This window comes from Dromaius novaehollandiae, chromosome 3 (assembly GCF_036370855.1).
Source record: "Dromaius novaehollandiae isolate bDroNov1 chromosome 3, bDroNov1.hap1, whole genome shotgun sequence".
NCBI classification, from domain to species: domain Eukaryota; kingdom Metazoa; phylum Chordata; class Aves; order Casuariiformes; family Dromaiidae; genus Dromaius; species Dromaius novaehollandiae.
The window spans coordinates 62,756,890-62,784,364 of record NC_088100.1 but is presented as its reverse complement, the minus strand read 5'-3'; the positions used below and the strand labels follow the sequence as shown (position 1 = coordinate 62,784,364).

The 27,475-nt window shown below is 37.2% G+C and overlaps 1 protein-coding gene across 8 annotated transcripts in view; it reads right to left on the bottom strand.

The window, feature by feature from the left end:
- Nucleotides 1-27,475, bottom strand: part of EYA4 (EYA transcriptional coactivator and phosphatase 4) — a 154,987-nt gene that overhangs the window by 16,841 nt on the left and 110,671 nt on the right. For 4 of the 8 annotated variants that reach the window (XM_026120606.2, XM_026120626.2, XM_026120632.2 and 1 more), the window contains 7 exons: nt 23,145-23,211; nt 21,045-21,187; nt 20,754-20,897; nt 19,122-19,201; nt 18,630-18,795; nt 9,796-9,932; nt 8,169-8,252 (listed from right to left, as the gene is read on the bottom strand). In XM_026120606.2, coding sequence (XP_025976391.1) covers nt 8,169-8,252; nt 9,796-9,932; nt 18,630-18,795; nt 19,122-19,201; nt 20,754-20,897; nt 21,045-21,187; nt 23,145-23,211 — 821 coding nt within the window. Of the gene's footprint in view, nt 1-8,168; nt 8,253-9,795; nt 9,933-18,611; nt 18,796-19,121; nt 19,202-20,753; nt 20,898-21,044; nt 21,188-23,144; nt 23,212-27,475 lie in introns of all 8 variants that reach the window. The other 4 variants (XM_026120614.2, XM_026120622.2, XM_026120643.2 and 1 more) reach the window with 2 other exon arrangements.

Sequence of the window (27,475 nt, the reverse complement as noted above, 5' to 3'; positions counted from 1 at the left end):
ATGGCACAATTCTTTAGGTGGTCCACAGTAATGAGAAAACATATATAAGCTTGCTTGTTTTTCCAGAGATCATTCCTTAATTTAAGTTATTAAATATAGGATTCTTCCCTCTGGATGAGATTCCATTCCAAATTTTGTATCTATTTGTAGTTGGGCTTTCACACTTCCTACCAAATCATTCTACTCCAGCAAATTACCACAAACGTACTGCTCTGCAGTAACAGTTTGTCTTAGAGCATTTAGTGTGCAACAAACATGAGCTAATTAATTTGACTTTGCTAGGTTTGCTAGGAAAGAGATTAAGCCAAGCTACATTACCTTACATTTGTTTAGGATAAGAAGGCACATACGGACAGTTTTCGATGCTCAGCTGACACCTGGAAACTAGTTATTCCATTACCTTAATCATCTGCACGAGCTTGTGTGGTTCAGTTAACTTTTTTATGTTAAGGTTGCTGCAGTACTCTACTTACAAAGTAGATTTGATCCTCTTCTCATTAAAATAAGAAAAAAATCTGTATTTCATAATTTAAACTCTGACTGACATTAGTGAGTTTTCAGAAATCCTTTCTTAAATACCTTGAGATTAAAAGACTTAAAGTTTTTCACTATGTTCCCATCTGGCAACAAAATCACACAAAACCTCAAATGATCATTTGTTAGTATTATGATCAAAGGCTTCCCAATCAGGATCAGACGTCTCCTATTTCAGGGCTTTGCAAAGACAGAATAAAAGATGGCTTCTGCCCTGAAGCACTTAAAAACTAATGGCAAAATCTGAAACACAGACATATTTTGACCCTTGCTCATGAAAAAGTCAGACTTGAAGGGAAGAATAGTATACAAGGAATTGTAGCGATCCAAAGTTAGACCCAATTCTCTGCCAGTGAGAGTGAACGGAAACATTTTTATGTTGACCTTTAAACTGGTCCAGGCTACTTTTCAGAAGCAAAAACAAACCGTAGTGCCTAGTAAAATAACTTGGTCTCCTATGTCTTTTGCAACCATGTTCACTGGATCCACAGGCCGCTTGGGTGAAGGGATGCAGCAAGTGCAAAGGTCTATTTTTCAAGGGGATGATTAAGGAACACACATTAACAGATTTGTAAAATCCCACATACTTACAACACAAATCATAAAAAAGCTCAGGACTCATGAGACTGCTCACCAAGCCTAACACTTTTATCAAAATGTCATTATGTGTAAACATGTGTTTCTTTCTCCTTTCTCTTGCAGTTTTTTTGGTGCCCAGTAAATTAAGATTTTTTCCCTCTTCATATCATATAGTAAAGAGAATTTGCAATATGCTTTTTTACCTCAATCCTATGAACACGAAGGCATGTGCATAACTTTATGCACAGGTGGTAACTCTTTTATTTATGTGAGTTAAGTTATTCACTGGAATGTTTTCAAGACTGGAATCTTAGACTTTTGATTCTCAGCTCCTTTTTCTCCTTCCTGGGTAGAAGCAGGCTTAAATGTGGAAATATGCTATAACATATTCCACTATAATCCAATTTATTTTAACAGAAACTCCCAGGTATGTGTCACAATTTCCTGCCTTGCCTTGTATAGTTGAAAGACATAAATGTGACAAAGCTTTCATGATTTCATTAGTAGTAGTATTTTTGTAACCAGCTATGCATGACCTTATAACTTAAAATGAGATTTCCTATGTCTCTGTTTTGACACAGGCAAGTGAGAAATACTGTTATGTACTATATGCAAATAAAATAAACCAAAGAGACATCATAACAACTTCTGCTAAAAAGAATCACTGGACTTGAATTCTCAAGGCACAAACAATTCTTCCTTTAATAAATTTGCTCAAACTTGCACTACAACTGTTTAATAAGTATTAGATGTCAAGTTCCAGTTCCTGCCGTTTAAGTCCACCTCTTGACATACCAAAACACATAGAGGAAGCAGATTTGTCAGAGTCTAGTGGTTTCATAATGTTTGCAGAATGTGGAGGAACATCACAATCATCATTTTACTGTCTTTCAACTTGAAGCAGAAGTTGCAGACTGACTCAAGCGGTACAAAGAACTGAGTGTTGAAAAGAAAGCAAGAAACATGTGCAGCTGATACAGATTTGAACACAGCAAACTGACAAACTGAATAAAAGGCAGACTGAACTTCTGCCAAAATGGTATTTTGTGCTACTCTGTACAAGCACACACAAAAGAGGAAATAACAACAACAACAAAATGGGAAGTTTTCCCCAGGTGATTTGCTGAATAAAAAAGCACAACTCTTTGGCCCTCAGAGACGTGATGTTTAGCCAGATATCACTAGCATGCAAAGGAGGCAAGATCAGCTACAGCACTTCTGTATACCAAAATACAAATGACTTTAGTTACGTTAGTATGAAGGCACTAAATTGGAGCCAGACTGTCTGTCTGTTGCCTTCTGTACTAGACTGGTCCATCCACTGGAGTGCCTCTTGGGAGACTAGGTAAAAATAACCTGGGAGGACCAATATTTACATGTTTTGACAAAGACAAAAGCATGTCAGTGTCTGGAATAAAGCTCCAAAAGCTCCATATCCATTAGTGTAAGAAAATTATTTCGTATCATCTGGGAAGGTCAGGTTTCAACAAAATATGTTTAAAATCATTTCATTTTTTTGTAAAAAAATACAAACAGACCAAAGTATTCTATACAAAATCTCAGAAGACAAACAGGCAAACAGACTGACAGATTCAGTTTGAGTGGATTTTGTACACATGAAGCCTTCAGAACAAACAAGCAAGCAAACAAACAAAATACGTGAAAAATATTGTGAGACTAGATTTTCAATGCGTGACTGTCCTGAACAGACTTAAACAGCAGCATCTTCTGAAAAAAGTAGAAGTGCTGAAGTTAAACAGTAACGTTTTTAGCTTACAGACACTTCCCTACATTAAGTGGGAATCTCAGATTTAAGTTCAGTTCTCATGCTCTCAGACGGGATGCTTGTTCCCAGGAGAGTGTTATGAAGGTGGTAATGGAGGCAGAGAATACATCTTGTAATAGCTGTATCTGGTAGCTGATAAAGGAAAACTCACATACTCCTGAAGGAGTTTCTGCTCCATCTTCTCCAGAAGGCAGCAGGAAACGAACTGAGGCCTTAGACAATCAGGGAGTGAATGGAGAGCACACTTGGAGGTCATGACAGATATAGTATTAATATGGGGGGACAAAAGCATGTTTATAAGTGAATTTGGGAGTGTCATCCTGGGCCCTAATGGTGACAAAGCTTTTCTCTTTAATGACTGGACAAGCACAGTGTGAGCAACAGCAAGCTTCTGGGCCCTTTCCAGAGCAGTGTATGAGGTTAAAGTGACCTCCCTGGCAACTTCTTGTCATTAGCTCTTCCATCAAAAATGTCAAAATGTGATCATCAAGTGTTCATTTGTTTTGATTTTTGCACTTGGAGATCACATTTTCCCCTTCTGTTGTCATGACAGAATTTCACTCTCTTTTGACAGGCTTTACCTTGAGTCATGGCATTTATCTGGGCATCCTTGCCCACTGGATTGACCTTGGAGAAATAAATGATTTCTTAATATTAGAAATGTAAATACTCTGAGGAAGAAAAAACTTCAGCTTAATCACCTTAAATCAGTGAGAACAGCTGGAATATAATAGAAGAAAGAATACATGCTGTTTACAGGGAATAAGAATGTACCTCATAAACTTTAACAGATGATGACAGTCTCCTAACACGTCCTGTCACATCAACAAATTCTTACGTAAGAGTTCAGCATTGTAGAAAACTGTACCTGCCAGCTGGTGCTCAGCTGCAAAAACCATCATCAGCCGCACAAGTCATAATATAACAGCTCATATGCCAATGTTCACAATTTGTTAATGCAGTAAATAATTAAAAATAGAATGTACTAGTTCTATAAAGTATGAAGCACATGAACAAATGAGATAAGCCATGAGAAATATCCTTACTGCTGAGAAAGAGAACAGTTACGTGGAACCTAACAGACATGCAGTTCTTATTTTTTATTTGTATTAGCTCTGACCAGCCCAATAAAATAACCACTACACCAGTGTCAGACAGAAACATCCACAGGTAGAAAATAGCCAGGCAGAGAGTCTTCCTCTGGTAAGTTTTATATTTTGATTTTTTGAAGTGATACATTGACCAATCCCTAGTCAAATCTCTCCCACTGCAGTGGATTTTAAAGTTATACTCCACTGGTGCCTACCTAAGAAGAAGCAATTTGCCCTACATTTCAAATGACATATCTAAAGTGGGATCCTCCAAGTTAAATCTTTTTTCAAATCACTAGTTTTGTATTTATAACAACATATGTTTATGTTGTTACATACAGCGATACATAATTCTGAAATCAAATTAATATCGCACCATGCAAAGTGTTGGACAAGTGTATAGCAAGGATAGTGTCCATTCTAAAATGTAGAAATCTCCAGGCCTAAGTCAGAAATCTGATGTTCTCTTGACAAATATATCTGATCTGAAAACTGATTTTATTGGATTCATGCCTTCCCACATTATCTCTGCTAATGAAAGTCCCCATTATTTATCTCTCCTAGTGGACACTGGTTTGCCTTTCCCTTCTCCCTTTAATTTTAAATGTTTTTTAAAATGCAGAAATCTTTTGAGAAAGAGACTGTTTGTCTACTGGCACCACTGTGACTCTCAAGAGCTTCTGCACATATATGCTGGTCTCTCCACCTGGCTGGCTGTAAGACTAACAGCCATCTCCACATATTGCATTTCTATTCACAGCATTCCGTGCACTGTCTCAATTGCAACAGAGTACAGGGGATTAAAAGACTCATTTTTGAATGTTTTGGTTTTGTCCACTCACCGCAAGAAATAGAGCAAAGAGCTACTGAAAGAAGGGAATGAAAGTTGACACATCAAGGAGTAGATGTGATAGAACTGAAGAATATCCTTAGCTGTCTGTATATTCACACTGGCTCTAAATCCAGCATCTAACCTCTTGAAAGTACAAAGTGGGCATACTTGGTATGCAAAGATACTTTCCCTTAAAACAATATTCACATTGAAGACTTGCTAATCCCATTTAGAGTACCTGTAAATTTGGGCAGAAGGCAATACTCTGGTTTTGTCTTGTTTAATTTTGTGATTTCTTTTTTGGGAGCAACCCAATTACATTAAAGAAAATATGCTTACAAAATACATAGGTAGGAGCACAATATACACAGTTGAGCATCTATGAAACACACCTTCAAATTTTAAAGCCAGATAGCAAATCACTGCAAAGAAATGATTTAGCATTACAACTATTTGATACTACCGTGAAAATTTTTTTCATATTGAAGTAACAATTTTATGCCATCTTTCTAGGAAAAAACAGAACCTACAACACTTGAAACACGAATGCTCATAAGACTTCCATCGAGAACCTCACAATTAATGGAGTATTTATTCTCATGACAACCCAATTCTCCTTACAATCCAGACCTTAGGTTGGAATAAGATGTTGTTTACAGATTGAAGTCATACACAGAAAACACAAGGGCCACATCTGCTAAAGAGGTCAGGCCCCAAAACTGACTGAGGTCCAGCTGTGCTATCTTTTCCACCTACAATGTCTAACCTCTTAAGCACTTAGGCTCAGATATATCCCATCTAAGTTTAGACAACATTTCAATGACATGCTAAAGTTAGAGCCTAGTCATATAAGCTCTCACTGTTTTCCCTTTCCTATTGCCCCAGCCTCCATGCAGTCAACAATATATAGACTATGAGAAAGAAATTACTTATTACCTTCCTAACAGGTTCTCCAAAAATGTGGTACAGGTAGTTACTGCAAGAAGGAAAAGGACTACTATTTTAATTTTACTGTCTGTGGGAATGAATACACTTCCCTATTTGCATGTGTGCTGCCTATCAGTAGAAAAAGGAATTATTTTGTTTAATGATTCCTCTCCTTTTGTTTCATGATTGTTCATGATCTTAGTTACTGATGCTTGGTTTATATAAGCCAACTTTATTTACTGTCATTACTATGGGCTGTTAATATGCCATTACTGTTCTAAGGACTTTATGTCAATTATAGGAACAGATGAATTCTTAAAAAGCAGTGGTAGAGGGATTTTTTTCAAATATCTTTACTGATGATGAAGTGAGAAACCAAGAGAAATTATGTTTCTGAAGCGGCATCTAAGAGAGTTTTCAAATGCCAGAGGTTTATGAAAAGTGTTCTGATTTTTAAAACTTTGTATTAAAATTGATTTAGGTTTTGATCATTTACATTGTGAGATGGCAAAGAGCGTAGCATCAGACATAAGCATCCTAAGGGCATACTCACACAGGATGAAAGAAATGACTGCATCAGTGGGGCAATTCAGCAAGTCCTCTGGTGGTATATGGGCTACACTCAAAGGTGATATAAATGTTCATGTTCATGTTCCTCTCTTGTTTTGATAGGTATAAGTTAGAAATGGCTCTCACAGAGTCACTGTTGTTACAGTGTTTGAAAAATAGCAGAAGAGGAATTTTTTGACAGGGTTCTGAAATGTGCACTGATTTGGCACTGTGAAGCTGCAAAATAGGCAAGCATATTTTGTGCAAGAGATGAATAACTACCCTTATCTTAGCATTCCAGAAAAACAGGTTTTTGTCTGGGCCTGTGAGTTTTCCTATTATCTTTCACTTTTCATAAGCACAAACAGCTGTCTTGAAACACAGAGGGTTGGCCCATCAAAGGTTATATGCTGCAAATTCTGGCTTAGGAAATCTCTAAACCACTGACTGGAGGTTGGGTGTGGAAATCATTTCCCTAATGTCCTGTTCCTCACATTTGTTTCTTCAGCATCTGATTCTGGCTGGGGTTAAGAGACAGGAAACTTAGGCTAAACAAGCCCTTCTTCTGACATCACAGGGACACAGTTATGTTCTTAGAAAGAAATACCTCTGTATTAATTACACTTGAGTTGCACAATACCTAGAAAACCTTCTATACCCACATATGTACATACCAACATCCTCTCCCCAGTCCTTTATTCATTAACAGAAAGATCTTTCACAAGAGGGGCTTCTCTGTCTGTCTTTCTCTCACACATCTACATGCATGAACAAACTCTGCAGATGGTTCTCATCGCACAGTTCGTGAACAGCTCTGCCATCCCAGACACCAGGGTGTTCATATTATCACAGCTATACTTAGGCAGAGGTGACAAAAGTAGAAAAACATTAAGGATACCAAATAAACAGTATGTTTTTCCACATCCTTTGAAGTTTCACAGCAGGAACCCCATGGACTTTTTTGTGACATCCACGCTCACCCTCCTCTCTGTCCATTTTCTTCTCCTTCATCTATTTGCTCTTATTTTTCATTTTATCTAGACATTAAATTCTACCCTTCTCAGCAGTCCATTTCTGGTGCAACCCACTTGTCTTCCAACCAGCTCCTTCTCCTTGGTCTTTCACCCCTTGCGCAAACAGCCATTCCCCCACACTCAAGCCCTCACTGAGCCTCACACGGGGCTCAGTGCTGAATCAGCAGGGGAACTCCTGCTTCTGCTCCTTCAGGCTGCCACTGCTTTTCTTTCTCTCCCTCACTCTATTCCTGCTGCTTTGCCACTCACTGCTGCATGACCTGAACTCCTTTTGGATTTCATCACAAGGGAGAGGACGAGTACAACTGACTGGCTGGTAGAGGGATTCACTCCCTAGCATTACTCACCCCAGAGCTAGCCAAGGGAACCAGAGAATCAGAGGAAAAGATAGGGAGTCAAAGAATAACATCTGCAGCTGGCATTTAAACAGCTCGCTCTCTCACTTATTCATCTTGATTCATCAATTTCCTTGTAAATTCGCCAGTTGTTTTCTTTTTCCATATTCCAATGTATTTGTTCTTTTTCCCTCCGTGCATTCAAATACTGTCAGTATAAACCTGTTATCACCCTGCAATATCTCTGCAGTACCTCAGGAACCTCATCCTTGTTCCTCTATGAAGTCTTCCCTCTGCTTCAGCCCTGACTCATATATTGTTTAGGGTCTGTGTCTCATTTCTCCACTTGACTTTTCCATGTTAATGTTATGAAAATGGGTTTTATTCTATGCCTTACCCTCTACCTTCTCCCAAGCCATTATGAACACAAGAGGTGAAAAATATGTACAGATCAGATAGTTATGATGCAGTCAATCAACACAGAATTCATGGATTACATACCTTGCCATACTTCTGTGCATAGGATCCTGTAAGCAGTGAATGAAAAACTATGATTGTTTCATCCAAATCCCAAACAAATACACGCTGAAAACAGAAGTGGGGACAATATTAATTCACAAATAACATCAAACTCCCCCGCCACCCCAGGGGCCAAAAATCAACTCAGTCATGTCCTAAACTTTAACTAATTGTCTAATCAAGCAGGTTATCTCTGAAAATCATCAGGAACAGTGTATCGTGCATTTATTGGTAAAAAGTTAGGACTGTAGCATTTTCATTGCTCAATAAGCTCTTATTCTTCCTTTAAAGAGCTTTTCAAATTAAGCTGCATAACACAGATGTCAGAAAACTCTGGGTCAAATATAACTATTAATTTAAGGATAAATAGTTCTCCCAGCTACCTCTGTGCAGATCTTACTGATTCAAGGCTCTTTTTGTTTCTCCTGCATAGCTAATATTAAGTCTTTAGTAAGATGTGCCATATAGAATACACAACATAAGTAATACTTAAAATGGATTATTCTAACTTAAAAAAAAAGAAAGAAACTCCTTATGTTGATCAGGAATTTGTGTTCATTTACACTGGTAAACTATAAAAGAAACAGGAAAACTGAAATGTAAAAACTTACAGTCTCTTCAGTAGAAAAGTTATATGCCTTGAAGAGTAGGAGAAGTAGAAAATTTTTTAATAATTTCTGTATGCAATGACACCTAGAGCCAGTGCTTAGCACTGCAGCCCACCCTATCACTGCAGGAGAGCTTGTGTTGCCAGCCAAATCCTAGCAAGTGCACCCTCTGTTGTACCCAGAGATGTTCGGTGAACACACAGGCAGTGGGGCTGGCCAGGCTACTCGCTTTGAATGCCAGTCTTATGGCAGCAGGAGACACATGACACACATGGACAGCACATTCCTCTGATGCCACTGCTGAAGTGTTTCACACACATATGCGCTAAGCTTCTTTCTCGTCCTGTCACAGTAAAGCAGCGTGCTGCTAATACAGGAGTAGTAAGACTATTAATTACTCCATGACTAAGAGGTCACCTGTGTTTTAAATCATCACCCTGTATATTAGGCAGATAAACTTCTTCACTAAGGCTCTGGTTTTGCACATAAAGTATATCACTTCATTGATATAAGCTATTTCATTGAAATCCAAGACATTACTGACAAGCATAAAGACAAACTTGTACTTAAGTGTTTGAAAGGTTATGGACAGATAATCTTGCTTATTTTCTCTGCATTCATAAATAAACATAATTATGCTGAATAATAAATGAGACTTCCTATTTAAAAAAATAGTAATTGTGACAAATTTGAACACAAAAGTCTCAGTTTTGTGGTTCTATTGCATGAGAAACTGAAAAAGACTAGGGCTTAGGGCTAAAAAGCACAGAGATGAATCACATTTATTTTTATATCTATCTAACTTTCTCATACAGAACAGTAATGTATCATTGTATGTGTATGTTAAAATGGCCATTAAGATTTGTTATATTCAGTTAATAAAAGAGTCCATGCTGTTTTCTGAAAAGCTCTAAGCTGTTTCCACAGCTGTAATCTGCAGAATTTACTTTCCATCAGAAGAAACCACCACATTACCATTGATCAATTGCTACAGGGCATACCTCCAAGTCACTGTCCGGAGGGGGTGATGGATTGTTCTTCCGCCCTCTACCCCGGGACTTTGACCCAGAACTCCTACATGTTCTCTCATCAAGATCTTTGATTGGCGTGGAGGGACTCTGTACTGTGTCAAACTCCCCTGTAAAGTCAACCATTCATGACAAAATTAATGCTGGATTTTTAAATAAGAAATACACTTTTTAAAGTGGCTCTTATATCTGTTTGGCAACTCAACCACAAGACACACCCAACTAAGTTGTAAGAAAAACAGTGATACTTGATTTGTCTTATGTGGATGGAATTTGCAGATGTCACAAACACTTTTGACTTTATCAAGGAAATGCTTATAAACCTCAGTAGAATAAGAGAAAAATTAAAATGACACATACACATGTGCAGATATATATACACATACACATAAGCATCTGCAAAATATTGATATATCCATGGGAGATGTATTTTGCAAGCCATACTAAAGACTTTCCAAAACATGAAGTGATTTTTAGTTAAAGTATTTTTTTCCCAATGTTTAGACTTCAGCTAGACTTATTTCCAAGTCCTGTGTTACTTTTACCAGAACACCCTTTGGTATTCCTCCACACACTGAAATCACCAGTCATCTTCCTTCTCCCATGTCACCTGCTCCTTATTAGAGTACACTTTTTTTTTTTTTTACCATACCTTAACCTATTAAATTATTGAACAGTAGATTTGAAACAAAAAGGGAAGTATTTTAATAAACTGTAGAGTGCATTCTTATGGGACTCAGCAAAGGTTAAGAACAAAACAGGTTCAAAAATGAACTCCATAAATTGGCAGAGAAAAGTCACAATATTAAATGCAATGTTTCAGACACTACAAGAAAAAGGACAAAGTCATACGGGCTGCCTTCTAATCATCCTTCTCTAAGTATCAGCTACTGCTTGCTCTCAGAGAAAAAATATTGAGGCAGAAAGACCTGTGATCTGACACGGCATAGTTGCTCTTAGTGCACAGGTTTATCTCCAACTCACCTATTTAATCTGCTTTGCCTCTGCTGGTAACAAATGGCTAGGGAAGTGGTTGCAAACCAATACCAATGCAAGACACAGACTGAAGAAAGTGCTGCCTGGGAAGCATGGTGTGGAACCTGCCCTAATAAAGCACTTTTATGCCATAGCTCAGTAACTGGAAATTACTGGAAAAGTACTCATGATGGCACATCTTCAGAATAAATTAATACTCAAGACAAACATTTCCTAAGAATCATCCACAATACATCTGATTTTGAGCTGGAATTTGAACATTAATCATTATTATTAAAGAGTAATTCACTATGGACACCAAAGTCCACCAGGCAACAGAGGAAAAAGAACTCTTATATTATTATTAACTGACTGGATTTTCTTTTCTATTTCATCTGAAACATACACATGGCTTCAATCTTTGGGAGCAACATCAAGAATCTGCACTGATTGAAAAGCAGAGGTAACTGACTCTTAAATCACGGGTAAGCCAATTCAGCAGCATCAACACTGTTTCATTATTGTGCATTCCAGAAATTTCCTGACAGATACTAAATTGTGTTTTAAAATCAAGCCAAAGAACTTTGGAATGGAATTTTACAATTAATATTAAGGAATACTACGAGATCAACTGACGATTATTTTATTTTATTCCTCTCCTCCTGTTGGGGACCAAAACAGGATGTCACTGTGTAAGACAGCAGAGAATCTCTAAGGCAGAAAGTGATGATGTGGTAACTATGATCTGTGGCCAGAACGTGTGCACTTGAGTTGCCAGTGATCATGATGTGCCTTCCTGTCTACGTACCAGCAGCCTCAGTGGGCCTATCCTGCCTGCCTGCCTGGGATCAGGATATGTCTTCCTACCTATCACAAGATGCCACAAGGCACAAGGAGACACTCGGAAGGAGGAGTGGCTGGGCTTGGTTGCTATATAACCAGCCACTGTGTTTTTCAATAAAGGATCTTTGCACTACCCTACCTGAGATCTGTGTCGTCATATGCCACATCCTCCCACTTGTTAAAGAATATTTCTATTAGCATCAGCTATATAAACCAACAAAAATCACAGGTCAAAGGAAAAGACCAGGTCATATGGGTCAAAATAAGGAGTATTTCCAAGTTTACTTGTGGAAAGAAGCATTTTGAAGCATTTTGAAGTCTTCCAACCACAGAAATCCAAAACAGTCTAACAGAAACAATACAACTTTGAGGCTGTTCATGAGCACACATGGCTTCCTCCCCACTACACTGACCACAGGCCACTCAAAATCAGAAGGCAATATTATGTATAGCACTGGCCTATATTGAAGAGAATCCTAATTTATAAAGGTATTTTATGATTGCTCTTTGGCCATGGACACAGCAGTGTGTGTCATTTACCTTGATTTAGAATGGCTTTCAATATTGTCTTCCATAGAATTTCAAGGAGATATGGACCAGATGGGTGTACTAGAAATTGGGTAAAAAAATGGTTGGCCATTTAGTGAAAGGGACGGACTCACAACAAAGGATACTCCCATTACATACAAATAAAAAAAAATTCATAGTGAGAGTGCTTAAGCACTTGACATTGGTCAACAGTTCCTCAGGGTTGATACTGGGGCTGATACTGCTTAATGTTTTCTTCAGTGACCTGTACAAGGGAACAGAGTGCACCCTCAGCAGTTTTAAAGACGATAACAAACTAAGGAAGCAGTTGATATGCTGAAGGTCAAGGCTGCCACAGAGAGGGACCTTGACAGCCTGGAGGATTGGGCTGACAGAAGCTTCAGAAATTTCACATAATCTAAACATATAACGTAAAAAATGTAAAATTTAAAAGATGTAGAAGTCCTGAATCAAAGATGGAATAAAATATGCAATAGCAGAGGCTTCTGACTAGCTCTGCACAAAAGGGCCTGAAGATCCTGCTGGATCCACGCTGAACACGGGCCAGTAGTGTGTCCTTGTGGCAATGAAGATCAACCTGCATCCTGAACTGTATTAGCAAGACAGTGGCCAGTAGATTTTAGTGGCCAGCAAACAATTCTAGTCTAGCAGACCCAAGGATTTAGAAGAAAAAAATGTCTGTAATCCCAATGAAGAGTCTGAGAGTAACATAATAGTTAAATCCTTCATCTCTTCCATCATCTAATTCTTTATAACTTACAGTGAACCATATACAGAAGATTATTACAAAGATATTCTTATAGAAGACAGAGAAGACATTTTTATAGTATCTGGACTGGAAAAAATTGTATTTCTTGTGAGAATTTAAGCCCAGTATGTCACATTCCAGAATGGGAGCTCTAGACATGATGAGGAAAAAATTCAAGATTCAAGGAAAGGAAGAACATGAAAAAGAACAGTTACCCAGACTATTAGTTAGGAAGAGGGACATATCTAGGTTCCACTGCCTTCGACAGGGCACACTTCTTTATTTGACTGAATGACTGATGTGAATTACAAAGAGAGACATATTTTCAAGACCCAGAATCCATTTCCCTGTACCCCCATGTGGAAGATGATGGTACCAATCTTCCATGAAAAAGGAGGAAATTAAGTCTGTATCCCTCACTTCCTGGGAAAGTAACCTAATTATTCTGCTATTGCCTGGAAGGAGATATTGCTATTTCATTCTCAAACCAGATGATGAGTACTTCAGTCTCGCAAAACCAGCATGCTTCTTTGGTTATGCAGAATAGAGCCAAACTTTCAGGCAGCACCTAAGAAGAGGTTTTAAGAACTGCAACTTGAGAATCTACTCCAGATACTGCTTTAGGAAGCTCTGTCCTGACTGGATATGGCTTATATGTATTCTTTAGTATTTTATCTTTAATCTAAAACTCTCATTTGCCAAGAAATGATGAGGAAATTAAGCAGCAATAATAATACCTAATGAATAATGATCCTGTGGTTCTTTTTACTTTGTCCCTACAGAATGGAGAGAGGCAGTTCTTGTTGACTAATCACTTCTATTCCCAGCATGGTGTTGATGTCAGTAAGGGCACTGCAGGCAGTGGAGAGATCAATAAAGTCACATTATCTTAGTTCTTTCCCTACAAAAAGAATAGCAAAATATACTTTGCACAAAAAGATGTTTCATAACTTGTGCAGCAAAAACCTACACTGACTTCAAGTGATCATGCAAGACTTATGTGCAAAAATATAATTTCCTAGTTTTTCTGACAAAGTGGAAAAAAAATCCAAACCAAAAACCCAGAAACTAAAAGGCAAAGATTAAATAACTGAGCATGAATTATTTCATTCTTACCACAAAAGTTCTGATATTTACAAAATTTTACCATTTTACAATAAAATCAAGACTTACTTATACAGTAATGCATTAAAACATCTGTTCTCAATGATTGTGTTTATGCTACTCTACAAAAAATAATATATAACAAACCCCTGTTCTAAATCTTCTCTGAAAGTATCTAATAGCTGAAGTAAATAACTTCAATTTTCATTTAGCATTAGTCATCACCAGTTGCCCCAGGCTTCTACTTGGGTCAACACTGTACATGATTGCATAATTTTCCATTAATCAGTACTGTAACTAATCACTGTACCTTGTAAGTTCTAGATATTTAGAGCCAACTTTATTTCATTATGCTAATCTCTAAATCAGAATGACCAGCTGTCTCCTCCTTGAACGCAAGGTATGCATCTGTTTTAGAACTGCAGAAGTCAGTAGTGCATGTTTTTTTGAACAACTGTAGGCTTAACTGCTTGATTTGCTTTTCACCAACAGCAGGCTAAAGGAGCAACTGCATTTTCTTATGCTCAGTTTGTTTTAGAAATTCTGATAGTCAAAGCTGGTGAAAGAAAAACTTTTTAAAAATTCAGCCATGTACATCATAAAAAAGAGTACATGAGAAATTCTAGTACCAGATAGTACTGAAAACCTTAACTTCACAATGGCTCATATTAGACAGAAATTTTTACTACAATGTTTGAAACTTTCTATCTTTTTCAACATTCAACATGTGCCTAATAAATATACTTCATGAACATCACTATTAGAACTACGGCAGCAACACAGATCCAATAAATAAAAAGGAAAATGTTAAAGCTTGAACACGGAATGACCACTTTTTCACAGATGTTAAGATATTCATACACTAGTTCATGTCTGGCATGTTACAAAGGGAAGTGGTCTTTCATATTCAACACATTTTTTCTCAGCTCTAGTTCAATGACAGTATCCCTTCCTCCCTTAAAACACCCTTAAATTGTGCCACTTAAGGAGGGAAGAGGTGTAGGCATGGGCCAAAACAAAGGCTTAACGACAGCTTCTGTCATGTGTAATGAGGGTGCATATAGGAGGAAAGCAAGTATCAAGTGCTTTGGGCTTGTTCTTAGTCTGGTCAACATGAACATTTTCCAGCTTTTTCACCAAATTTTGCCAGAAGCAGGAAGCACTCCCTGTCTGTCAATGAGTCTTCCATGCGGATTGCTACCTCTGAGCCCCAGTGGCCCAGTCACAGCTTGAAAGGTCTCCAAGTAACTGGGAACTTTGCCAGGAACCCCCTTTTTTTAATAGGAGCAAACCCCAGAGCCATTTCGGGAAATAATCTCTCCAGTAAGTGTGATATCACATGACTTTAGTAACATAGAATAATCAACCAAGCATGGAGTAAAGCTGCTAACAGAACGTGGCCCAGGCCACACTAAAAATTGACAGTATATTTGTAATTGCATTAGGGAACAACCTTTCTGTGACCAGACACCTGAGCTCTCTCAGTGCTTGTTAAAATGGACAGCTAGCTATATTTGAGTTCCTGTCTGTGTATCTTTACATCTTTGCTGTGTTTTTGATAACACCATCTCCTAGAGAAGTTTTAAAGGATGGCTTCCTTGCGGGTACCAAATTAAGAGAGACCAAGTTCTGTTGTATCCCACTAACGAAACCGGAGCTAACACATTAAGAGTGATTCATCTTGCCTAACTCTGGACATATGAAAGTGAAGTGTCTAAATATGAAGCTTTTACCCTACAGACCTCTTTCCTCTGCTAGAATTTTATCTGCCCTAGATTAAATATATATAGGTACTAATCACCTGAGGCAGAATCCCTTAAAGATTCATCTGACTTATCGTAGGATGAGGTGAACTACCTTTGGAGATACCTATTTGTCTGCACACATATACTCTCTGGTAATGAGTTCATTTTGAAATAGCTTTATTTAGGGCAGGTATGATACAAACACAAAAGAGAAGTCCATGGAAAGGTTCAGAAGCAAGACCTAACACAGATGTGGGCTGAAAGAACAACTAAGCCTCATCCTACACTCTTTTCAGATCAACTTTTCTTACATATTCCTAAAGCCACAGGATACCAAAGACAGCAGCCAGAAAATGGCTTCAATATGATAACCCTTTTTCTACTTGCTTGTAATGTGTCTTGCTTGTTATGAATAGCAGAGAGAGTAATGTCTTTTTGAATTTTCATCTTTTTTTTTGACTCAGACAATAAATAAACTGTAACTGATTTTTAACTCTTGCACTGATGGAGGTTTACTATCAAAACAACAAATGCTGTATGTGTGGGGAACACTGGAAGCTTTGATTAGTTATTTGAATTAACAGCCAGCAGAGACAGTAGAAGAATGAAGTACCTTACTGTGTTTAATCTTAGGTTTTAAGCTAGCAAGCAATGAAGGTCTGTCAGACAGCAAGTGAACACGATGAGTCAGGCTGCAGAGCTGTTGTATGACCTACTCTATCTGAAGTGATCTCCAGGTTCAACACACTGCACCTCACTGAGACAAGTGTATTTTTACAGTGACAGACAAGGACATAGGCATGGCATGTAGTCTCAAAGTGAGTGCTGCACTTTCAATGGAGTATGATCAGTTCAACACTTCACAGAGATAAGGAGTGTGTGGGCAGATTTACAAGTTTAGATGCACAAGTTACTTAGCAGGAACACAGGTTCATATGCTTAAACAATCTACAAACATATAGAAGACAAAATCCTTACTGTTTCACAGATGTGCAGCCCTCAATATTATTTTCAGCTGTTCAGCCTGTGTAATATTGCTTTCTATTGCCAAGCTATTCTATACAAAGACATTTCATAATACACAATATATCACTACAGCATTTCTAGGAAACACAGATATACAGAAGAGATGAACGGCAAACACTGCCTGATTTTCTCTAATTAAAATATGGAAGAATAACAGAGAAACAAGAAAAGATACACAGGAAATGCACAATCATCTAAATATCTGTTGTGAATGCTCTTTACAATCTTCTAAAAATGCATTACATATGATTTATGTCTATTATGGATGTCCTGCAACTGTTAAATTTCACTTGATTATAAGTTACCTCTTAGTTTTTTTCCTCTTCAATGTGCACTCTGTTCTGAGACTACTGATTAACATTTTAAACATTTATCAAAAACACAAGAATGTGCATCTTTCCATATCCATACCACACCACAGCATAGCATGAACACACACACACACACACAAAATTTAAAAATCCACCTGAGGAAAACACCTGGCAAGGAAGAATGTCAGCTCCTGCAATTGAAATCTGCAAAGTTTTTAGCAAATTTAAGCAGTTGAAAGTAGGTTCTTTATGTCTTGCCTATAGTATTCTAGGCAATATAAAACCCTTCCCTTGTACAAATTCATTATTATAATACAGTACTTTTTCTACTATACTTTCCAGTGATATGGGTCAATTGTTAGGATGAGAATTGGGAAGATTTGTGCAGTGAGTTGATTTTCTGATTAAAGCATGATTTCCTCATTCAGAGTCTGATCCAAAACCACTGAAATTTGTTAGTCTTTCCATAAATGGTCACAGATGTGGGTAAGACAGACATTACCAATACTGTATGAGTGAAGCAGGTGTCCCTACAGGAAAATGTTCTGACAGCACTGGCCTAGGCTGCTGGAGATACGCATATATGACACAGTACTGAACTAGATCTTTAAGAATTTCCTAGAATAATGGAAACAATACAAGAAAGTCAGCATGAAAAAGCAGGCTCTATTAAGCCAGGAAGGATACCACATTAATTTGGCTTGGTACTTTTAAGTTCCTAAACTAGCCCATTGAGATCCTCATGGATCTTCACTGTACTACGCATAACTTCAAAGACATACAATTGTGTAACAAAATACTGTATCATAATGCATATGCACAAGGGGGCAGAGTTGGACAGACAAATTTAGTCATCTGAGTTTGACTCTTCATTTTGCAATTTCAAGTCCATTTCAAATATGCTATTTTTAAAGCAACCTGTGCTAATAGCTGATAGCTCTCTTCTTAGTTACCTATTAGCAAGCATGGCTTGTATATATTTTAAATAAAGCACACGTACTATTGTTGGCATGACTGGGACACAATTAAATGAACAACAGCATCTTGTTTTAAATTATTTACAGAAATATTTCAGAGTATGTAGGTGGATACAGTAATGTTCCACTGTCCATAATAGGTGAGCCCACTGAATTTTTTTTATTTTAAACTTTACTGAGCGTTTGTTACTGCACAGTAGTTTTGGATACTAAAAGATCCCTATCGGATTATCGTGACTTTTTAAAGACCTGCTCCCTCCACAGATAACACTCTTAATTTGCAAAGAGTTTTATCTAACTAACAAACAAACTATGCAAGTTTCTTAAAACAAAACAAAACAGAACAGAACAGTTTATTTTCCTTGAAAATTAATTTCCTTGAAAAATAATGTTTTCTGAAAAGCACCAGCTTAAAATGTCAGTATTCAAGCTGAATATAGTATCATCTAGGCTGGATGAGGAAATTTGGGGGTTTTAAAAGTACAGCATAAAATACAAAAGTAGTTTTCACCTGAATGTAGATCTGTACCTGGTTGACTAGTCAGGCCAGGGAGAGACTCCTGTAACTGGTAGGTTGATGATGATGAAGAGGTGCCATCGGCCGCGTTGTTTGAGGTCATATATGCGCCATATGTTGATGCTGAATAATACTGTGCATATTGGTTTTGGCCAAAAGCTGTGTAGGATGGATAATCCTAAAATAGCAAACGCAGTTAATTAAGTAGAGCAACAGATGATTTTCCCATTAAGAATTTCTAAGTATTTTTATTTTTTTGTTTAGACTTATAATATTTATTATTTTGAGATTTATTAAAAGACTACCAAGAGATTTCCAAAGTATTTATGTGCCAAAAGATGCAACTAGGCATCCACTGGGATTTCCACTGCTGTCCACCGAAAACAGTACTTAACAACAGTGAGTCTAGTTCAGCATTAACAGACCTAAATTAAAATGACATGCCATCATCAGAGTTATATGAGTATTTTTGTAATGTACAAACAAAAACGTTGATATTCATACCTGTTGTGAGCTACTGAAGTTTGTAGAATTTGAAACTGAATTGTTTGCATAAATAGTGGATGATGGTGCAAAACTAGAACCTAAAATTAAAAAATACAATTAATTGTGAGAACTTGTCTGTGAATCAAAATAAAATTCTAAATAGCATACTTCATGCTTGGACATAGATAAATCAGAGGAACAAACAACTTCTTTCCATTTAAATGATAAAACACTGTAATGAATTTTAAAAGAAATGAAACGCTACTTCCAGGTAAGCAGGCATACATTCCTTTTCATACTATGCAAGCAAGTATTGGCAATAAGTCCTTACACTGATCAAAAAAGCATTTTTCTGTTTCTTACAGTCTCACCTCTATTCAAGTCTTTTTTTCTCCCTTTTTTCCCTTCATTTAGGACGTTCATGCATTTTAGTGCATGTTCACTTACAAAACCAAAAAAACTTTTTTTAGACTATTTTAATGATCCAAGTGTTTTTAATAGATCTGTGGCGAGGCATGTCCATGTTCTTGACATGTCAGATGATTAATATTGTAATTTGTATTATTTAAAAGATTAACCATTGTATTAGAAACAAAAAAGATCTCCAAATAAAACAAAGCACTGATGATCAAAGGGTAATATATGAATTAATAACTGAATAATAAAGGAAATAAAAAATACAAATTAAGGAGAAATTCTAATGCGTTATTTAATCCAAAAGGAAACAAGGTTCAAATGATGTCACATGGCATATGTTCCCTAATAAATAAAAAATGCTTCCAGTCCTGCCGTGTGATTTCACTCCATAAAAAACTCAAGGTGCAAATAGGACCGCACTGTATGACTAGATCTAAATTAACAGATCACCAGAAGAAATTCATTCATCGATATTAGTCATGGAAACAAATTCTGAGCCTTAAAGTCTAGAAGTAAAAGCAATGGCAAATGATAAGCCTATTTGTTAGAGTTCACAAAAATGAATCGAAAATGGACTGTAAATATGAGCAAACAGCAGGCCAGCAACAGTAAGAGACAAATCCTCAGCTAGTGCCTTTTCTCAGTCCCACCGATATGACTGGAACTATGACATTCCGTCCCACCTACTAGTTGGTCATTTCTCTGTGTTGATTTTTTAAATTTTCACCAACACTGAGGGTGAGACATGAATGCTGCCCAAGTCACATGCAAACCTACTGGCTTCAACTGCCAGCATTTCGTTTCACTTCTGCTCTGAAACAAGTTTTCGAATGCTTTCAGCATGTCTGCATGTGGCACTCCTCAGATTTGTGAGCAGAATTTTATCACATTACTTTCTTTTTTAAGTCTATCATTAACATACATGCTGCCTCTTAGAAATTGCCAAAGATGAGATTTTTCAAAATTATTAGAGTCCTTAAATATAGCAGTGGGCACCTTGAAGCATTTTCAGGTACATCAGGGTAAGATACTTAAATCCCACCAAAATCAATTGGAATGAATGAGAGTTAGGTACCTCTTATCTTTAGGTATTCTGCAAACACTATTAAATGTTCATTTGCATCTTTCAGATACCTTTGAATATATGTATCCAGAGGTTCAAACTCATGTATTCTGACACGAAGTGTCCTAGGAAAAAGGATGGGAGGACACACGACAGTGATGTATACTCACCTGGCATTTGGTAAGAATACGGTGTTTGGCCTGGCTGTGGGGTGGAAAACCCTGGACTGTAACTGAGGCACCCACTCTGCAGTGGTGACTGTGTCTGCGAGAGTCCACTTTCCGTCTTGATGCCTGGCAACATTACACCCAAATCTGTGTAAGAAATCAATTTTCAACTGATTCTTTAAAATATCTTCTTACAGTTGGGAAAAGAAAAAAAAAAAAAAAAGCAAGGAATGCTCATGTCAGCATTGCTCTTATTTCTGTGTAAGGTGAAGTAAGTAATAAGAGGTCAAATACCATAAGTAGGTAAGCTGTACGGCTGTCCTGTCTGTGAGTAGGCTGTATAGACCGCTGGCTGCTGCATTCCTGAATACTGGGTTTGTCCGGCATAGGCAGACATTGTTTGAGCTGCTGGTGTAGAAAGAATGTGTGGATAGGGCCTAAATATCAGGAAAAATAGCATTACTGTGGCAACAAATACTTTGTATGTTGATTCAAGCAATAAAGTAAAGAAAAAGGTTCAAAGATGTCCAAAGGCAGTTCATTACTTTGCCAACTGTTCCTCTTACAGGATTCATTCCATCCCCCACTGAAGTAAGCTGAAAAACACTCTAGTTCACATTCTCCTAAGCACTGTATATACTTTATGCTTTCCCATCACTACAGTTTAATTCCTGAGCTACTTGTCCAGCTCCAGATACACTGTGCCATTGCTAATATGGCTTTACGGCTTTACACGACTTTGACCCCTTTGAGCCAAGATCAGCAAGCTTAAATCAGAAAAGATCTCATGCTTTTTTAATCCAGTTGGGGGGAAACTTGGCCCAACATACAGGAGTGGAAGAAAAAACAGAATTTAGAAGCGAACTTTAAAGCTACTACATGATGTTCTCTATATATGGTTCTGCTTCAACAGACATCTAGCATCTGGCTTCAGTGGGAGATGGATCATGCCCACAGAAAGCAGCATGAAAAATATTGACAGCAATACTTTGGTAACCAGATGGTCTTTCAACATTTGGAAAATATGGGCTAGGGAAATAGAATGGAAATAAAAATGGTCTTTTATTTATAAATACTGAGGTTTTATAGAGAGATTGAATAAAATCAAGTTTAAAATTTTTGCCCTCCAGAGTTGCAAAAACATACAGAGAAACATTTGTCTTGGATTGTTTTGTAAGTCAAATAAGATTTTATGGACCAAGAGTTGAATAAACACTCTGCAGAATTACGCTAACTGAAACCTGGCCATTAAAAGCCATGACTAAATTTCAGATTCTAATTTATTTTTCTTCTTTTTTTTCTAATTAGTTCAGTACAGTTGGCAACAGTTAATATCAGAAAAGGATTATTCATTAAATTAGATGCCAGTGAATTATTACAGTAGATTAAAAATCCTACTAGACCTTGTAATGTATTTGGCCAAGAGTATCTGACATGGTCAGCCAAAACTTGTTTTAAGTGGAATAAGTAAGACTGTTCTTAGTTTAGGAGTTTACTTTCTGTATCTTGGCTATATCAAGATACAAATGCAAATTTAAAGAAAACTGCAAAGTCTAATCAGCTAAAGTTTCAGTGTTTTCTCTGTATCGAATTTCAAAGTCACTTAGGTAGTTCTATCAAATATGCAGAAACAAATATATGGCATACTGAAATCAAGCACCCTTGTGCACAACACTGATCACAGGACATGCAAATAAATGTGCATATAGATTGCCAGCAACAGAAGTATCATGTAACATCGTCAGTGCTTTTCATTAAGTTCCTACTCCTGGATTCATATGACTGGCTAAGAGACCGTTTTCCTCCAAACAAAATGAAAGAAGGTCCTAACAATGCACAATGGTTTAAAAGCCATAAATCAGATTAAAAGGTAATCCAATTTTATTTATTTGATTTTTAAATCTTTTGATATTGGAGAAAGAAGAGGAAAGGGTGGTTCAGAACTATGACATTTTTGGAAGTACTTGGCAGTCCTGGTTCTGGGAGGGTCTACGTGAGCATGGCTACCCTGAAATATGCATTTTGCATATGCAATTGCAATTTTTAAGTATTAACCATCTTTAACATATGTCTCTATACATTGTCAGCACAGTGAAGATGCTGATATCTGAGAACCTGATGATCTATTTTTTTCCCTCTACTGTGTGCAGAAATTCAAGGATACTTCTTGTGCAGTAATACATTATTGCACAGAGTAGATTCTTATTCTGCAGCCACCTGAGGAAAAAAAAATTGGAGAGGGAATGGTAATACAGTCAGTACTGAGGCTTAACTATTTTCCTCTTCCCTGTCTTTCTTTCTTCTGTTGATGAACATTTAGTTCCAACAAACCACAAAACTACCTAGAGCCAAGGTCAAATTCCTATAAAGCCTAGAAGAGGTGCAGACACTAACTTGGAGGGATATATCTGCGGAGAGTACTGATGTGTTGATCTTGGACTGTAGCCGCTACTTGTTATTACTGCAAAAGAGAAAACAAGAGTACAACACTTAAGAATATCATGAAAGCAACACAGCCGAACATTCTAAATACTAATAAAGTCACATTAGCAGAAAATCGCATTGAAATGGAAAGCTTTTCAACTAGGTAGATGCCATCTGACCTGTGATATCTTAATACAAAAATTAAAACACGGCAAATTCACAAGTCATTCATGTCGTAGAGAACATTTTTCTTGGTATGAGTATATAGCAGTTTTTAAGCTGGACTGACATATTTCTGAATATATTTTAGAGACATATACTTCACATAATCTTTGATCCACACACTATAGATATTTCAAATTTGCAAGCTGTATTAAAGTTGCTGTTTAAAAAGAATCTTGTGATTCAACATATGGTATTGCATGGGAGTGAATTAACGTGCATTTAAGTTTAAATTCTCACATTTACAAGTTTAATTTCAATACTGGTTAGGAAAAATATGTCTTATTCAGATGTGATTAATTTTAATCAGCTTAGCAGTGATGGAGGATCTGCTGGATGGAAGATACAGACTGACTGTAGTAACTGACCAGAAAATGAATTTCCCTCCTTATCATCAGGCTGATTAGAACACAGGCACTAAGAACAGTATTTTTATTTCAAATGTAAGCATAAGCAGTCCTGTACAGTAGCCATCAAAATTATTATGTCTATACTATTAACAGCTGCATTCTTCCAAGAAAGCTAACAGAACAATAGTCATATCCCATTAAAATTTCATTGAGAAGCGGTGCTCACACTGGATTAATTCCAAGTGTTTGGAAGTTTCTCTTTCCTTTAACCATCTGTCCTGACAAAGACAGATGTATTCCAAATATATGTAGTCTAAAGTGTTGAACCAATCCCTTCAGAGCAAATCCATACATACAGTGTCTTTATTAGGCCATCTGCTGTTCATTCACTTTTCAAAAGATTAAAGTAGTACACAATGAAGCACTGGAATTTCTTTAGTCTAATCAATCATAGTTGTACTTCAAAGTATACCCTCTTCCTGAGTTGTTTGTAATGGTAGTAGAAATGAACTTTCAGTATTATATAAGTGACAAATAGGTTTAGGTTCCTAACTATTTTATGAAACATGATATATTTCTACATCCAGGTCTAATTAATGTCTCTGAAATCTACTGCTTTGAACACATGCAGAACTTCATATTTTAAAAGCTAGTTTAAACACATTTAGAACACATAGGCCTTAAAAAGAAAATACAGTAGAAGAAAGACCATTAGCTTCTTTTTTAAAGGTGTAAGGAGTATGGCCTCAAAATAAAGTAGAATTGGATAATAATTTTTGGAACATGTGCCACCAGATTTCATAAAAAGAGATGATGGCTGAAAAGATATTAAGGGTTTTCCTGTAATGGAAATCTGCTGAATTTAAATTCTCCATGTGGATGTTCTTTACTCTTGAGAATGCCTTTCCATGGTTTAAGCTTAATTTGCAGAGTGAGCCACTAGGCGTGCCTAAAGCTATTCTTGGATACAGGCAAACTGAAGAGCTGCATACATCAACATAAACAGCTCATAAAACTCCAAAGGATCCTCTTATTTTGTTCAACTCTAGAAGAGCAATCGCTCTTCCCTGTTATATCACTGCGACCTTTCTGGAGACAAGCAATAGTTAACAAACTGACCTTGGTGATTTCTCAGGGCAAGGAACTTGCATGATCCATTATCGGCTTATCGGATTTTTCTGACCATAATGATGCACTTTTCGTCTATCACTTGCTGAATGACAGATCAGTTGATTAATCAGTTTGGGTAAGGCATATCTACCATACTACTATAGCTGATATAGACTACAAAAAAGGAATGACTGTTCAACTAAAATCACTCAAGTTATTAAAAACTAATGCTTTTCAGCAAAAAGCATAATGCAATCTAAAACAGGCCTTTTTAAAATTCTTTACTCATATACCTTATTTTATAAATTCAGACAAGAAAATAATGTATTTTTGGAAAAGTGTCTGGCTTTTAAATTTTCTATTTCTTTCAGTTTTCCTAAAGACACTACTGGTTGTAGGCAAGAAACAGAAAAAGAGTCAAGTGCCCCCGAATTAAATTGTGTATCTTTCAAATGAAAAGTCTTTTCCTTTCACTCTTTCTGGTAGCTTCTCACATCAATTTGTTCACAACATTTTAGACTTAAGATATTTGGGAAACATGGAGTGTAACACCTACCATAGGAGAACACTATGACTGAGTAAAGCCTGTGCACTGGACCTGTGTATCATAGCTGAGACTGGTAATTCTAAAGGTTATTAGACTTTAACAGATATCACTGCTGAATGTCTTCCTAATCCTACTTCTCTTTTGGTGGGGAGGGTTGGCAATGGAAGAGATGGTGGAGGGGAGCTGTTATGCTTTTTATAATTATACTACTTTATATCGCCATTTCTAAGAACAGGGCTAGACAACAAAACCATCACTCTCTTCTCTGAAAAACTCAAATATTTCTAAGACTTCATTACTTGAATTTTCCAAATTCAATTTTCTGTCCTCACAGGTGGTAAAAGACCCTTGATTTCTCAGTGAAAATCCATCAAGTTACACACTTCTGGGAAAAAAAAATCACAGTTTGCACATGCTGTGTAGAGGCATGATGGGGATGTTTGCAGGTAAATATCCTTTTTGCTGAGCCCACTTTCTCTGCAAATTGCAGTTCCTGGCTGATGTGTGCCCTGCAGGGTTTCTGCACTGCTGCCCTCCAGCTGTGGGGAGCTAAGAACTTCTGCACAAAACATACAAGGTGGAGATTCAGAAATGGGTATGAGGGACTGGCTGGAGGAGAGATGTGTAAGGCAAGAGCTCCTTGGGCTGGAGGTCTGAAGATGGGGTGGGAAACAGGATAAGGCCTGAAGGTACTGGCTGGGAAAAGAAAGTGTTTACCAAGGTAGTCTGAGATGAAGAGACAAAGGTTGTGAATGGAACAGAACAGGATAGAGAGAAAGAAAAAGAGAGTTGTGGAGAAAAAGTAGCAGTACCCGTGCCCTTTGAGGCACACTCCCAGCTAGAGCCTGGCAGAGCTGAGGCTCACTATGGTGCTAAGAGTGTATTCCAGTCCCAACTAATGTTGGCCCGCAGAGGAGATATCAAGCTAACTGGCAGCTCTTACCAGTTACTCTGTTAGCTCAAGTGGCAAAGGTGGCTGTGAAGAATATATATGACCATACACTGTGCTGATAACGTGTGTTGGATTCAGTATAGTCACATGCTGTAATCTCTTATTTTTCCATTACACATCTGGAAAATTCTGTGCAAAGAGGTTAGGTTAAAAGGATCTCATTTAAATAATGAATCACAATGTATAAACACCAGGTAACCAAAGGTTGCGCAGCAGTGACATTTCCTACCTTCAGATCTTTTTTTTAATATTCTTTTTGTGTGATAAATTGTAAGTAGAAAGGACGATGGGAACTTCAAATGTCTTTCTCTGCTCCATTGAAATGATAAAGAGTTCTCAGATTAATCCAGTATGCTAAGCAATTTAAGCACAGAAATGCACGTGCTAACGATACATGAGTTGAAGTAAATTCATAGGGTATGAAAATGCTCAATTTAAGACTGTTCTGCAGTTCTCCACATCCTGTAAATATCCACCCCAAAAAGAGTTTGCTACAGGATCACAAAGACTCAAATACAATATACTGATATGAATTACCAACTGCCATCCTTTGAAGAAAAAGGAGGAGGTAGAGGGGTGCACAAAATGATCTCTCTACCTTCTTAACTCATGCTAATAAGCAAAAATTCTCCCAGTGGTAACTCCACAGAATGGTGGAATCAGAGCTTGGAGTATGAGCTGTGATACCAGAGCCTGGGTGAGGCCACTGGGACAACTTTAACTCTAAATTCATTAGATCCACATGGTTTGTTTTCCAGCTTAAAGGTTGCTTTGTGGGACTTCAGATGCCAGGTTTCTTACTTAGTATATTCAATTTACACTACTGAAGCATGATTTAAGTCTAGCATATTCAGTATAAACTTGCAGGTTTATCATCATGAAACCTTAAAGCCAGCACATCCACTTCAGAGGTATTTCTGATTAAAAATGCTATGGAAAGCAACTGGCATAAGTGTTCTAGAGTAATTTTAAAAAAGCTGCAATGTTTATCCATGAAAAATCAGTGTGCATCACAGTTACCTGTGAGGTATAATGTGTCTCTCCTGCCATGTATCTTGTGCAGATCATCACTTTCTATGTTAAAGCAGATCATTAGGTATAGAGCTGGCTCTACTTTACA